A 15668-nucleotide genomic window follows, 5' to 3' on the forward strand; every position below is an offset into this window, starting at 1 on the left:
TCAATTTTTCAAACCACTGCACCCCTCGGCCACTGCCTGAGGGAACCCCACCGGCTCGCTGTGTCCTCTGCGTGAGAAACTGGCACGCCCAATGACAATCCGTATGACAATTCTTCAGACTGGGTCTTCGTCATCATTATTGACCCAAGAGCTAGGCATCTCGACACACTTCGTTTATTTACGCTTACTTGGATCAACTAGACAGTAGCAGGACAAGACGTAAAGAGCAGAATGGCCCCAAAGACGGTGAGGTGGCGATCACTCCAACAGCACAGCCGTAAAACTGCGCACCCACGCCTGCGGCTGAGCACGCCGGCTCTGCGCTTCGCTGCATCAGCGCCCGAGGACAAGCGGGGGCCCTCTGGGCCGGAAAGCCCACCAGCTTTCACCGGCGCTAATGAGCCAGATGTGGGAAGAAAACCAGGATCTGACAGCGAGCCTCCCATGAAGTCTCACAAAGAGCCGGTGTGCCCCCAGTGGCCACGAGGCCACGGCAGAAGACGCGCTTGCTGAGGGCGCCATACAGAATGTTCCAGGCTCTTTCCAATGGTCGAGTCCTCCCTATGTCCCAAGCCCTTCAAACCAGCCCCGCCCCGTCTGCGCTGGAGGAATACTGCCTCGTGCACCTCAGTTCACCCCATCCTTCTCAACCACTTCCTTTCAGATCTCTGCCACTCCAGGAACCCCAGATTAATTCTGTGCTCCCCAAATCAACCCTCTGTTCTTGAACTTGTCTAAAAGCCTGACTATAAACTCACATTTACAAGAATGTCCCTTCCGAAGCTTGCTTTCTTTTTTTATTTTTTGGCCTGTCCTGGGGGCTTGGACTCGGCCTGACCACTGTCCCTGGCTTCTTGCTCAAGGCTAGCACTCTGCCACTTGAGCCACAGCGCCACTTCTGGCCGTTTTCTATATATGTGGTGCTGGGGAATCGAACCCAGGGCCTCATGTATACGAGGCAAGCACTCTACCACTAGGCCGTATCCCCAGCCCTGCTTCTGAAGCTTGCATGGATGTAAAGGAAGCACCCGGCTCTCAGCTTCGTCCTGAACTGTAAAGTCCTGGAGACTGGGACATGCAAGCTCCTCCATCATCCACCGGGCCAGCCGCGGCACGGTGCTTCCATCATCCACCGGGCCAGCCGCGGCACGGCGTCTCCATCATCCACCGAGCCAGCCACGGCACGGTGCCTCCATCATCCACTGAGCCAGCCACAACACGGCGTCTCCATCATCCACCGGGCCAGCCGCGGCACGGTGCTTCCATCATCCACCGGGCCAGCCACGACTCCGCCCACAGAAGGTGGGCGCTATTTTTTTCTATCTCATTGGGTTCATTTCATGTTGGGCTTCAAATTGTAACACTGGTCATCCATGGAAGGAGACTGGGAAGCCAGGGCAGGCGTGGTTATTCAGAACAGTTACCCCTTTCTAAAAACGTGTGAACTGGGAGGCCATGTTCATTTTTTAAATTAACAAAAATTGGCCAGGCACAGCGGTTCACTGCTGTAATCCCGGCCCCACGGGAAGCAGGAACTAGGGGGATCACGGTTGGAAGCCAACGTGGCACAAAAACACAAAGAATATTCCAGATATACCAAAAAGCGAAACAGGGCTGGAGGTGGAGCTCAAGTAGTAGAGCTTCTGGCTAGCAAGTACAAGGCCCTGAGTTCAAACTTCCAGTAATGCTGCAAGACAAATGGAGAGGAAGAGGGGCACGAGGGGGAAGGAAGGAAGGAAGGAAGGAAGGAAGGAAGGAAGGAAGGAAGGAAGGAAGGAAGGAAGGAAGGAAGGGAGAAAGAAGGAAGGGAGAAAGGAAGGGAGACGGGAGGGAAGGAGGGAGGGAGGGAAGACGGAGTCCACCTGGGTAAACTGAGTGTTCGATGGAACAGGATGCGCTGATACCCCGCCCAGCCTTGAACTGAACTCTCATGGGGAAAGTCTGCTTTCGGAGACCAGAACTACATACAGTCTGCACGACAGGCTCTGCGTGCATATTGGTTGGGGGCTTTTTTTTTTTTTTTTGGTTTTTCTTTTTTGCCTTTTTCCTACCTTTGTATCTATCCATTGCAAGATGGGAATATATTTCTATGTGTGCCTCTGATTCATGACTGTGATATTTTCCTGCCAGTTTTACCTCCTATGTGTGTACCCTTAACCAATTCTGCTTAGTTTTACGTGTTTTCAAACTTGAGTTTAACACACACACACACACACACACACACACACACACACACACCTGTCATTCTGTATATATTAAGTTTTCTGCTTCCCTTGCTCCAGGTTACACTTGTAAATTGCATCCCGGCTGCTACCCATGGCTCCGCCCACCTCCACGGTCACGTGTAGTGCTGCATGGATATATTTATCCAGTAAAGAACTGAGGCATATTTTTACAGGTCACTTTAACTGTTCCCATTACCTATAGAAAAACTGAGTCCAAACACTTAACAGAGAATTCTGAACTGGTACTGGCCCTCCAAATGTCACCCCGCAGCCCACAGCCAACCTCCATCTCCACTTTGTCATCAACCAAGTGTTTACTTGGGTCACAGTGAACGACGTAGTGTGCCTTCAAAATGCTATTCATTGGTTCAGTTCATTCCTACATCTGGATAGCAGCTGACCATATGCCCGAGAGCTACCCAAACCGTTCCTGCCCATCCAAGTCTAGGTCCTTACCATGACCCACAATGCCACTGTCTAGTTCCACGCATTAAATCATTCCAAAATTATATGCTTAGAATGTTAATTTCAGGTGAGGCATCATAGCCCATACCTGTAATTCCAGCTACAAAGGAAGTGTAGGTAATAAGATCATAGTCAAAGGCAACTCCAGACAAAAACAAGAAACCCTATCTTGAAAAAAATAAAAAACTAAAGCAAAAAAAGAGAAAGCTGGGGAATTCTTCAAGTGGTAGAGCGCCTGCCTAGTAAATTTATGGCCCTGAGGTCAAACGGAATCCCACCAAAAGGAAGTTAATTTCCACAAAGAAGAAATAACAGTACTTAAAGTTAGACGCATCATTAGTGCATAAGACAAGATTCAGATATCTCATCTTTCTAACATGGATCTTTTGGGTTTTCTCACAGAAAATACCAGCTTTAGAGTTCTTGCCATATAGACAATTAAAGTGTCATATAATTTGCAATCAACTAAAAAGAAATCCATTCTGCATGCAAACAAAACAAAACATACCTCAAAAGCCCTGAAAATAATTTCAACCCCAGAGAGACAAATAAAGAAGGGAAATTTCCCAGATTTTACGACAGTAATAGATGACTTATAAACTCCAAGTGCATTACCCTACAAAAGCAAAAAAAGTATTTTCAAATTTAAAGAACAGAACTGTTACCTTTCTGTGAAAGCAAACACATACATGGCATGCAGATATCAAGCAGAGGAAATACCAAACAAGAGCCTAACATGGTTAATACATCTCCTTCAGAATCATACATTAAATGGGGGGGATGACCCTAATTAATACAAGATATTCCTTTCCATTTTATGAAAAAAGTTTCAATACAAGTTGTTTAACAGAGATTAGGCTAAAGTTCTTAATAGAAAAAGATCGACAGTCGGTAAGAAAAATATCAATAACCTCATAAAAATAGGCAAATGTTATCTACCACAGACAAGAAAGACAAAAGTAAATTACAGTGGCTTTTGGTCTTTTTAACTTGTGTGTGTGTACGTGTGGTGCTGAGGACTGAATTCAGGGATTTACACTTGCTAGGCAAGCACTCTCCCACTGAGCTAATTCCCTAACCCCATGGCTTTGAACATAAGAACAATATGCAATCCTGGAGAAATCCAAGTTAAACCCCATATTGAGATCTCATTTTCTTTTCTGCTATTGTATTTGTGAGATCAAAAAAGTTCCAAGCAGGTCTGGGAGTATGGCCTAGTGGTAGAGTGCTTGCCTTGTATACATGAAGCTCTGGGGTTCGATTCCTCAGCACCACATATATAGAAAAAGCCAGAAGTGGCGCTGTGGCTCAAGTGGTAGAGTGCTGGCCTTGAGTAGAAAGAAGCCAGGGACAGTGCTTGAGCCCTGAGTTCAAGCCCCAGCTCTGGGGGGGAAAAAAAGTTCCAAGCCTGCAGAGACACAGGTAGTCACACACATTAATTACTGGTGCCAATAGAAATTGGTAGCATCCCAAGGAAGTGCAATATGGTGCTACCCATTAAGATGACGAATACACATCCCCTGTGCCCTAGCAATGTCAGGTCTGGAAATTAACCCTACAGAAATACTTGCCTAGCCAGGCACGGGTGGCTTATGTCCATCATCCTAACTACTCAAGATGCTGAGATCTGAGGAGCACTGTTCAAAGCCAGCCCAGGCAGGAAAGCCTGTAGGATTCTAATCTTCAATTAACCACCAAAAAGCCAGAAGCGGAGGAGTGGATCAAGTGGTTAGTGCGCTAGCCTTGAGCACAAAAACGCAGGGTTGGCACCTTGGCCCTGAGTTCAAACTCCAGGACCAGGAAAAAAACCAAAACTTGCCTATATACAAATGATACATGTATATTGCTATAACACCAAAATTACCCCAACTTGCAAACTACTTACTATCTCCAGAGAATTCAGGTTAAATAACCTGAAATAGTCTTACAAATTCTATGCATCAGGAAAAAAATAAATGAAGTGACCACCTTGGTATACTTAAAAGAAAAATAGTTGATACAGTATTCCACCATTTGCATGAAGTAGTTTGCATTTGGTGAAACAGCCTATGTGGAAAGATGGACAGGAAACAAGTTCCAGTGGTAGCTTGTGGGAAAAACTGTGCCTGCCTCAAACTGGCATGGGAGAGAGATTTTTCAAAACAAAAGCTTTACATTTTTATGCCTCCAAACTTCTCAACTGTGGGAGTTTGTTCGGTACTTTTTAAAAGAAAAAATAAACAAAATTCAAAAAGAAAAAAAGTAAAGCATGCTGCACACTGGTAACAATGAGGCAGCCCTAAATTTGTTGATGAGCTAGCCTTGCGGTCTAACAGGACACAAATACAACACACGCGCCTCGAGAGGATTCCAGTGACTTCAGAACTGGGGAGAGAGATGCAGAATAAATTCTACAGACACCAGATAGCTAAGCCATCTCAAGTCAACGGGCAGTATGGGAATCCAGCAAGACACAACTTGTTTCAAGAGTCGGCCCAAACTAGCACAAATCGGCAGAAAAATCTTCACCCAGGTGAAAGTTAATCCAGGAGAAATGACAGAGTACGTCTTTGGGGGTATTTACCAGGTTATCTGTCAGGGAAACGGCTTATTCTGCACTGTGAGGTCATGCTGTCAGCGGGGTGCTCTGGGGTGGGGGGCAGGGGTTCTCGCTGCCCTTAACCGCACCGCTAGCACGCCCCGGCCGGAGCTTCCCTGCCCTCGCCTGGGAAGAGCATCTTTTGGGGACACAAACCTGTGGTGCAGGGGTTAAGAGAACATCCTGGTGTGTTCTCAGTTGACTTTGCCTGAAACTAAGCCCGTTTTACACACACACACACACACACACACACACACACACACACACACACACACCCCTTGCAGGCCTAGGGGGCGGTGCGTTGAGCATAATCCACCTGTTTCTCTCCTGTTTCCTCGGCAGGGACGAAAGAACAGTAAACCGCATCCTCCAGGGGAGAGGTGTCTGATGTCTGATGGACATCGCAGTCTGGTCTTTGATTTTCTTTTCCTCCCCCCGTCGCTCCCCTCCTCCCTCCCTACCGGTGCGGGTCCCGAGGCTTGAACTCAGGGCCTGGGCGCTGTCCCTGAGCTTTCTCGCTCCCGGCAAGCTCTCCACCCCCGGTTTTCCGGTGAGGACTTTCCTGCCCGGGCTGGCTTTGAACTGCCATCCTCGGCTCCCCGCGCCCTGAGCGGCTAGGACGCCGGGGTCGCGGTGCGTCCGGGGCGCAGGAGCGGCACCCCGGTGGGCGCCCCGCGGCCCGGCACGCTGCGGTGGGCAGGGCCACACGCCCGGGGCCGGAGCGGGCGCGCGGGGCCACGCGGGGGTGACAAGTGTCCGCAGGGCAGGCAGTGCGCGGACAGGAAAGTTGGCGTGGGGCCGGGGGGCGCTTCCTCCGCCGCCCCGGGGGCGCCCCCCCGCCCCCCGCGCCCCGCCCCGCGCTCACCAGAACAGCAAGTTGGCCCCGAGGAAGGCGAGCAGGCTGCGCAGCGGCCTCTTCCAGCTCAGCAGCTCCTCGGCGCGGCCGCCCAGCCACAGCGCCGGCTCCCCGAGCAGCCAGGCGAGCGCGGCGGCCGCGCGGCCCGCGGCCTCGTCCACCTGCGGCGCCCCGCGCGCCCCCTCCGCCGCCGCCGCCCGCGCCTCGGGCCCCCGGGCCGGGCAGCCTTCCCGGGCGCGCTCCCCGGGCGCCGGGCTCGCCATCTTCCGCGCGGTTCGCACGCGGGGACGGGGACGGGGGGGCCGGGGGACGGGGACGGGGACGCGCGGCGGGCGCGGCGGGTCCCGGCGCGGGGTGCGCACGGCGGGGCGCCCGCGGCCCGGAGCCTTGTGACGTCAGCGGGCCCGCGGTGGGGCGCCGCCCGCGGGGGAGTGGGCGGGGCCGGGCGCGCGCGCGGGGCGGGGCCGGAGGGGCGGCGTCCCGGGGAGCGGGCCCCCCCCCCACGCCTCGTCGCCTCGCCCCGGGCTGGAGAGGATGCACCCCTCTTTTCATGGCCGGGCGCGGGGGAGGGCACCCCTCTTTTTCCTTTCCACCGGGGCGTGGGCGAGCCCCGCATCTCCACAGGGGGCCTGGCTGGGAATAAAAGAATGGGGGGGCCGCCCTCGCGGTCCCATCCAGCGCCCCCCGCCGCCCGGCCCGCACCAGCACATCGCAGCCCCCAGGACCCCCCCACGCCCCCTCCGCACCCCAGTGCCTCTGCGCGGCCATGGATGCTGGCCTCGGCACCCCGAGAGCCACGCGCGGAAGCAAATGCGGGGTGGACAGGGGACGAGAACCGTGATCGGGAGGGAGGTCGGCGGCGCAGGGCAACGGCCTCCCCGGTGGTGCCCGTGCCGGTGCCGCGGCCCTGGGTAGGAAGCCAGCAGACGCCTGGCCCCGACGCCCCCCCCCCCCCCGGGCGCTTCGCTCCGGCACTCTGGTCTCCAGGTCCCGAGGGGGCGCCCGAGCCGTGGCAGGAAATCCGGGCGTCCCCACCCCCCGCCCTCCATCCGAGGACGCCTGTCTCGAGGTCTCTGGGGTGGGCGTGGGGAGAGGGGCCGGCTCGCGGTGCGCCCCGTCTGAAGTCCTCTCCTTGTCGTTTTCAGAAGGGGCGGGCGGCTTCCATGGGGGGGGGGCGGATGGGGGTCCGCCTGACAGCCGGGGAGCCCCTTTGTGTTGTGTTCAGGTTTCCTATGCTAAGCGGCGCGTGTAAGTCGTTCACACACACGGTAGACGCGCCCTCACTTCCAGGGGCGCCCCTTCCAGAAGGCTCCAAAGGCTTGGGGTCCGGCTCTGGGGCTCCAGCTCCCACCACGGGGAGGCCAAGAGCCCAGCGCCACGGCCCTGTGACCCCAGATACTCCCGAGCCTGAGCGTCTCCACGAGGAGCCCGCCGGGCCGGTTAGTCCATGGAAACTCCCAACCCCAAGAAACCACCGAGGAGCCAGGAGGGGGGCCCAAGCGACAGCCTAGTCCTGAGTGAGAAAGCACAGGGGCAGCACCCAGGCTCTGAGTTCAAGCCCCACACTGACACGCACACGCAGGCAGGTGGAAATCACTCGGGTGTATCTTTCCCAGGTGTGGCTCCGCCCTCCCGGCCCAGGCAGAGGCGCTGTGCGCAGGCAGCTCCTGCTTCTTGGTGCCCGCTGGTGTTTGGGTAGCACGCGGTGCACACCGCCTTGTGATATTCTAAACAGGATGGCTAGGCACGTAGGCAGGGCCGAGCAGCCGGAGCACCGGACCTTCCCGCATCCTGCCCGCCCAGGGGCCGTGAGTTCAGAGACACATTGGCAACATTTTCCTCACTCCCTGGATTCTAAGTATTGCTGTGGGATCTGTGGAAGCGGTGAAAAGCCATTGGCAGCTGAGACGCAGAAGCTCGGCGCGCATTGCAACACTTAGTATCTCCCTTCAATGATAAACCTGCCTGTAAACAGGCCTGCATTGTCAAGTGTTTGCTTTCTCATCAAATTACTGTGGAGGAAACGCCATGCATATAAGGCTGGATTAATTGCTCTAATCTGTCTTTGTCACCTCTGATCACTAATAATTACTAACTAATTATGTGAAGGGAGGAGATGCAGGCAGAGATGCATAAGTGGGTGTTGCTGGGCTTTTTTTTTTTTTTTTTTTTTTTTTGGCCAGTCCTGGGGCTTGGACTCAGGGCCTGAGCACTGTCCCTGGCTTCCTTTTGCTCAAGGCTAGTACTCTGCCACTTGAGCCACAGCGCCACTTCTGGCCATTTTCTGTATATGTGGTGCTGGGGAATCGAACCCAGGGCCTCATGTATACGAGGCAAGCTCTCTTGCCACTAGGCCATATCCCCAGCCCGTGGGCTTTTTTTTTTTTTTTTTTTTTTATCTTTGTCTACCTGTGGGATGCTTGAGTAGTGTATTCAATGTAAAGACTCCAGAAGGCGATTGGTGGCTGCAATAACCCTTGTCCCCTAATTTCAGGAAACTATTTGGGCTCCCTTGTGTGTCTGAGGATGACAGGTAGCTGGGTGTCAGTGACTCACACCTGTAATCCCAGCTATTTAAAACACTGAAATCTGAGGACTGCAGTTCCAAGCGAGCCCAGGCAGAAAAGTCCATGAGAATCTTACCTGCAATTAACCACTAAAGTGGAGATATGACTCAAGTGTGGGGCAAAAAGCTAAGGGACACGGCCGAGGCCCTGAGTTCAAGCCCCGGTACTGGCATATATATTATTTGAAAAAAATCTGTAGGAAACCTTGCTAGTTAAGATTTTCTTCTGGGGGTTGGAGATATGGCCTAGTGGCAAGAGTGCTTGCCCCGTATACATGAGGCCCTGGGTTCAATTCCCCAGCACCACATATACAGAAAATGGCCAGAAGGGGTGCTGTGGCTCAAGTGGCAGAGTGCTAGCCTTGAGCAAAAAGAAGCCAGGGACAGTGCTCAGGCCCTGAGTCCAAGCCCCAGGACTGGCCAAAAAAAAAAAAAAAAAAAAAGATTTTCTTCTGAGTGTGACCTGCATATTGCATATTTGGAACAGAGTGATCAACTAGTGAGCTAGTATAGTATCTGAGCAAAGCAAGAAAGTTGGGGATGTATCTAAGGAAAACAAAGACAGAGAGAAAAGTAATTATAGCCAGTGACTCAAGGAAACAGCTCTGGTAACACAAGTCCTCGTACTGGGGGAACTTTGTAAAAGACGCACTTATCTTCTCTTGAAAAAGAAAATCAAGTAGAACACCTGTAACCAGAGAGGAAAAGAATGAATCATTCATTCTCACTATAGAAGGCATCACAGGCAAAACCAAGCTCAGCTTTAGAGGGAAGAAGAAAATGTCCCAGTGGTTTTGCTTTTTCTTCAAAAGTATTTCTTGTGGTTTAATATCCTACAACAGGTTCACATTCCTTGAGCCAAAGGACTTGGATTGTCTGTGTGGCTCGCTGTGTTTCAGCCTCATCCTGATGGGATTTTTGTGTGGTCTTAATTGTACTAAAGTAAGTCTACAGTCCTCTTTACATATATGCACATGTGCAAGTATACATAGACTATACTATCCCACTGTTGTTGTTATTAATGCATTTATTTTTATATCTGGGATTGTACTTAGGTGCTCCACCTTTCCTGTTGTTTTTAGTTTTGTTTCTGAGGTTTTAGGTAGAGTCTCGTTTGTGCTCCCAGGCAGGTGTGGACGGTGGTCCTCCTGTTCGTGCTCCCTCGTGTGCCTGAGATCACAAGTACACACCCCTGTGTCCGCTCCTGGCCTTCCTCTGTGGCTGCCATCCCAGATGCATGCCACTGTGTCCAGCTACTGCTTGAGATGGAGTCTCCATCTCATTGCTGGCTGGTCTTGAACCATGGTGATGCTCCATGACCCCAGCTTCGTGGGACCCGATTTCTGGGGCCTAGCACAATGTTGTGTTCATCTAGGGATGAACTGTTTCTGTGTGGGGTTGCATGTTGCCAGTTGTGCATAGAAAAATGAGAATGTTCCAGCTAGAATTTCCCATGTATGGTAAGCATTCTTTAAGAGATGAACACTCTCCCACCAAGATGGTGGACACCCAGAGACCTGTTGGGCTGTCTAGTTTGGATGTCACTCCCTAATACCCAATAGAGTTTATGGATTTGTTGTGTGTATGTGTGTGTGTGTGTGTGTGTGTCTGGGGGATTGAACTCAGGGCCTGGGCACAAGGCTGGTGCTCTACCACTCGAGCCAGAGCTTTACTATCAGCATTTGGGTGGTTAATTGGAGATATGAGTCTCGTGGACTTTCCTACCAGAGCTGTGTTTGAACCATGATTCCTAGATCTCAGTATCCTGAGCAGTTAGGATTACAGGTGTGAGCCAAAGGCACCTGGCATCTTTCTTAAAGCCGCATTGGCAATCTGTCTGATGAAGACTGTCATCTGCAGATCTGGTCTTCTAGTCCCCACTGTAAGCAAACCCTTCCCCCATGCTGTTGCCGCTGATAGGAAAACTCTTCTTTCTCTGCCTCTTCCCACCCTTGCCACCCTACCTTGAGGTGCAGCGCGGAGTCCCAACCTCTCAGGGAGAGGTGGATAGGACTGTAAGCCTCTCACCAACTCCTGCATCCCTCTGGTGCTCAGACACTTGTTTTTCTTTTTAACATACCTGGAAACAAAACGTACCTTAAAAACCTTCGTGTCTTAGAGTCTACCGAAGAAGAATTCTGTTACCTAGCATTTCAACAAGCTTCTTTTTTTTTTTTTTTGGCCATTCCTGGGCCTTGGACTCAGGGCCTGAGCACTGTCCCTGGCTTCTTCCCGCTCAAGGCTAGCACTCCGCCACTTGAGCCACAGCGCCGCTTCTGGCCGTTTTTCTGTATATGTGGTGCTGGGGAATCGAACCTAGGGCCTCGTGTATCCGAGGCAGGCACTCTTGCCACTAGGCTATATCCCCAGCCCCTCAACAAGCTTCTTGGAGTGTCTGTTTCCATGCTTGTCTTTCTTTTACTCCCATGGCCTCTTAGAGAATGACGCGAAGATCGTGGTGAAGACCCCAGAGTGGAACTGTGCCCTGTGAATCTGAATTCGGTGTCTGCTCATGCTGTCGTGACTGCTCTCTCTGGGGAGACGGGTACTATGTGGACAACATTCTACACCGGGTACCACGAAGCTTGTCTAATCCTGGAGCTTCACCAAGTGCCCGACCCCCCCCCCCCCGCGAGGCCTCCTCTCCTTGGTGAACCAGTTGGCCCGTGCCAGAGAGGCTCTGAAGAAGGCCTGGCAGCCGTGGGCGCAGCCTAGCTGGCTGGCTGCTTGAGTCCCGGAGGCTCCTTCCTCTCTGGTGGCTACAGCCAATGGGGGTTTTCAGGGAAGGGACTGGAGCCTGGAGTTGCGGGGGGGGGGGGGGGCGAGGCAGAGCCTCTGGGGCAGGATTTGAATGCAAGTTCTCTGTGCTCTAAGACTGTAGCCACAGGGAGAAAAAACTAACACGAGCAATGAGCTCATACAAGAAGGGGCTGGCTTGTGAGTATTTCTGTCTGCCAGGAAGAATCAGGGCTACTTAGAGAATCTGCTGATGCTAGGTCTGAATTAGAAATAGCTGGTGTGCCGGGAAGCAAAGGCATGTTCAGACTCCATGCGGAGGGGATGAATAACCTGGGTGAAAGGAGCCCACTACCTCGCCAGGGAAATCTGCGCATCCAATAGATCACTCTGACACATTGGATTTTGGGGGGGGGGGATATTTAAAAATCATGTCTCCCTAAGTATCAGGAGAGAGAGCTCTTCTTTATGAAATTATAGGTTACTATATGAACATTTTAGACGTTTAAAAAGCTCCATCTAATAACAATGAAATCACTGATCCAGACAACAACAATTAACGAATCACGTGACCTACTTGGATTAAGGGTGGGGGGAGGCGGTGGGCACAATCTCACAGGCTACTGACCCATTCCCAAGGCAAATATGGCCTTTCCCCAGGAGAGCTCTGCCAGGAGCCACCTTTCCCCAGCCAGGAAACCCTCTGGCTTTGTGAAGCTTGAGCTGGTGCCTTGGTGACAACACACATGCCAAAACTTGCTAGAAACAACGTTTGAACTAAATGGAGTCCTGCCATCGCAGATGGAGGAAGAATCCAGAACGTGGCTTTCTGTAGGTCTGCTGGCCTACAGAGTCAGGTATCAGCAACAGGAGAAGAAAGAGACAACCAACCGAATCAGTGGCTGAACCCTGAGCGGCTTCTTGCAGGAAAATATCTGTTTTCAAGGGTGTTTTGGAAGGTAATAGGGACATCTGAGTCCAGATTCATGTGGATAATTTTAGATTTTTGTCCTTAGGTGTGGCCACCGGCATTATGACCTTGTTCTGAGCACAGCGAGATGCACTTGAAGTCACAGAGCATGAAGGAAGTGTGTGTGTGACAGACAGAGAGGAAATAGGTGTGGCCCAATGTTGTTGAATCTATTTGAGGCGCATCCGGGTTTTCATTGTAATATTTTTTTTTTCAACTTTTCTGTGGGTTTGAAACTTTTTCCAAACAACAAAAAATGTTTTCCAGAAGACTGAACCAATAGGAAGCCATAGTTGTTTATGCCATTTTAAAAGACCGTTTCCGTCGACTCCCTCTTCCCCAGGCCGTACCCCTCGGGGACAGGAGTCCGTCACATCGCCTGCTCAGGTGGGGTACCTGTGATCCCCTTAGCCAGGAGAGACGGTTGATGACAAGAAATGGAGATGTCTATCTCCTCTGGGAACGGAAGTGTCTCTCCTCCACTCTTGTTATATGATGTTTGAACTATGCATAAAAGCCTGGGAGAGGAGTAGATGAAGACAAAGGCAGACATCAGCATGCTCTCTGCCACTAAGGAGTATAAATTCTGGCCCAGAAAAATTGACCGAATGAATAGCGGTACCCTGTATATATGCATGTATAACATATGATGTATGTGTTGCATCAGGGCTTGAACTCAGGGCCTTGCCCTTGTCACTCAGTTGGTTTGCTCACAGTGGGCGCTCCATCCCCTGAGCCACGCCTCCAGCTCAGCTTTTTGCTGATTATTTGGAGATGGAATCCTGGGTCCTGTTCCAGCCAAGCGGATTTCAAAGTGTTATTCTCTGGCTCTCAGTCTCCTGATTAGCTAGGATTACGAGCCCGTAGCATCTGGCTTTGTTCTGCTTAGATTCTGAGATACAGTCATCTTTCCTGCTCAGCCTTTGACCAAACGAGATGCCACTTCTGATAGGTACACTTAAAGAACGATGGCTACATTTTAGTTTTGTTACTGAGATAGGAAATCGGATGGCAGAGTCCACTGACATTGCCTCGAAGCTCCTGATGACTGCCAGTGAGAAGGGAAGAGGAAGGCTCTAGAAGCGCGAGGAAGGTCATCTCACGCTAAGGCTGAGCTGGTGCCATCAGCTCCCCCCTAAGAAGGTTTGGAGGTTCACCCCCGCTTTCAGTTAGAGCTGGGAGGGGAAGGGGCGTAGGGGAGAGGTGTGTGTAGGGATTGGGGCGCTTGAGCCGTCATGGCTCTGTGGGACCCAGGGCATTCACTGTGTGCCATGCGAGAGCCGCTGCTTGACCTGCTGGAGGCTGAAAGCGAATGCGCAAACCTCGCGTAGACGGCTGCTGGAGGCTGAACGCGAATGCGCAAACCTCGCGTAGACGGCTGCTGGAGGCTGAACGCGAATGCGCAAACCTCGCGTAGACGGCTGCTGGTTTCTCATAGGGCGCCACGCTTGGCTTCTTCAGGTGCTTGGCCATGTTCCGCGTGACTGAGTTTGCCAAGTAAGTAGCATATGCATAACTCATTTTTAACATATAATGACATTTATTAAGCGTTCATTATATAAGCCTATTTGAAGACATAATCCTACAACCCATCTCCCTTTCAGACATGACTGCACATTCTCGGGTGTGTGTGTGGGTGTGTGTGCTGTGTGTGTGTGTGTGTGTGTGTGTGTGCGTGTGTGTGCGTGTGTGTGCTCTTTCAGTTTTTATACTCTAAGTTAACTTGACGTGAGTCTGCAGCACAGGACTTGAGGGAAGAGCACAGGTGAGGTCATCCAAGCCCGCCCTCGGGCTCTGCCCCCCCCCCCCCCCCCCGCACATGCCGTCGGCCAGGCTGCTGGGTTGACCTTGCGGTAGTTCACCATCATCCTTCTAGTGTGCGTCGGGCTCAGCCGGGCCGGGCCGGGCTCCATTGCCCCGCACGCTGTCGATCTGCCATCTGTCCAGGCCACCGTACCGTCTCAGTCTCTCTCCCTCACCGTCACCTCCTCGGCCCTCCACGGCCTTCTCCTCCGCCCAGGCGCCACGCGGGCTAGCGCCGACGGCACCCGTCCGTGTCTCGTGCGGATGTGGATCCCGATGGCACCCGTCCGTGTCTCGTACAGACGTGGATCCCGAGCACCGGCACCGGGTGGGTCGGCAGGTGCGGTGAAGCAGCTGGGCGTCGCATCAGACCCAGCCTGGTGCTCACCCGGCCCCCACCCGCCCCCCCTCCACCAGGGAGCAGACAAAGATGGCTGCTTCTGTGTATTCTACCCACCAAGGCCTCGTCCACTAGTTCCAGACACTGAGGGTATTTCCCAAAGTTCAGTCACCAGGTAAATCCCCCCCCCCCCATGGTGGTGGTGCTATGGTTTGAACTCAGGGCTTTGCACGAGGGCGACCTCAGCCGCTGACATTGAGCTGCCCACCGCGCGGGTCATGGCTCCTGAAGTAGCTTTTCTGTTTCAGGAAGAGTAAACTGCAGCCGGCACAGATGGAGGCGTGTGGAGACAGAGGGGAAGGAAGAAGAGAGAGAGGCAGAGTGAGAAAGGCCTAAGTAGCTTTTAAAGTCACCGGATGACATGGGAATGTGGGGGCGCTCCCCCCACATTGTAGCAAAATGTGGTCAGCAGCCAAGGAAATAAGATACCGGACCTAGCCAGGAAGAGACGGTTCTCTTCTTTCCTCCCTCTGGCCATGTGCTCTGAGCTGGAATTTTCCCAGGACAGCGGTGGCTATTGCTGAAGGAGCGGCGGGGGTGGGGTGGGGATGGGGGGGTGGGGGTGGGGGTTGGGGAAGGGGTCTCTTGGTGGCGGGCGCAGGGGACAGGGCCGCGGCTCAGCCCCTCCTGCCCGGTCACTCCCCGCCCCGCTCAGGTCTCTGCTGCCCCTGACTTGGATTTCCGGGCGCATGAGCAGTGACTGTCTGGGGCATCTCGGCTGGCATAGCTCCAAAGGGAAAGTCACAGCCCATTCCTTCATGTATGAAGAAATCCCGCTCAGAACGACTTCATGCACAGCTCTAGACAACCCGGGAGGCAGTGCTGGGAGGAGACTGCGCTCACAGAACCCACACTCTAGCTGGGGAAGACGGACAACAAACAAGAACACAGCAGCAGCCATCCCAGTGCCCCAAGCGCTACTCCAAACACAGCCAGGCACCAGGGCCCGCTCTTCTCTATTTGGTGGTGGGCAAGGCCCCTGGAGGTGACTTTTAAGCCACAGTCCGGATGACACAGCCATTTAATGAGGGGTCCACTTAGGGACAGGTATCCATTTGCAATCCATGTG

General features: G+C 52.8%; 1 protein-coding gene across 1 annotated transcript in view; it reads right to left on the reverse strand.

Annotated features, from left to right (window-relative positions):
• The window catches only part of Retreg1 (reticulophagy regulator 1), a 106119-nt gene extending 99712 nt beyond the window's left edge, over positions 1 to 6407 (reverse strand). The window contains exon 1 of the mRNA XM_048368044.1: positions 6134 to 6407. Coding sequence (XP_048224001.1) covers positions 6134 to 6387 — 254 coding nt within the window. The 5' untranslated portion in view covers positions 6388 to 6407. The remainder of the gene's footprint in view (positions 1 to 6133) is intronic.
• Positions 6408 to 15668: the final 9261 nt, after the last annotated feature.

This window comes from Perognathus longimembris, chromosome 19, assembly GCF_023159225.1.
Source record: "Perognathus longimembris pacificus isolate PPM17 chromosome 19, ASM2315922v1, whole genome shotgun sequence".
NCBI classification, from domain to species: Eukaryota; Metazoa; Chordata; class Mammalia; order Rodentia; family Heteromyidae; genus Perognathus; species Perognathus longimembris.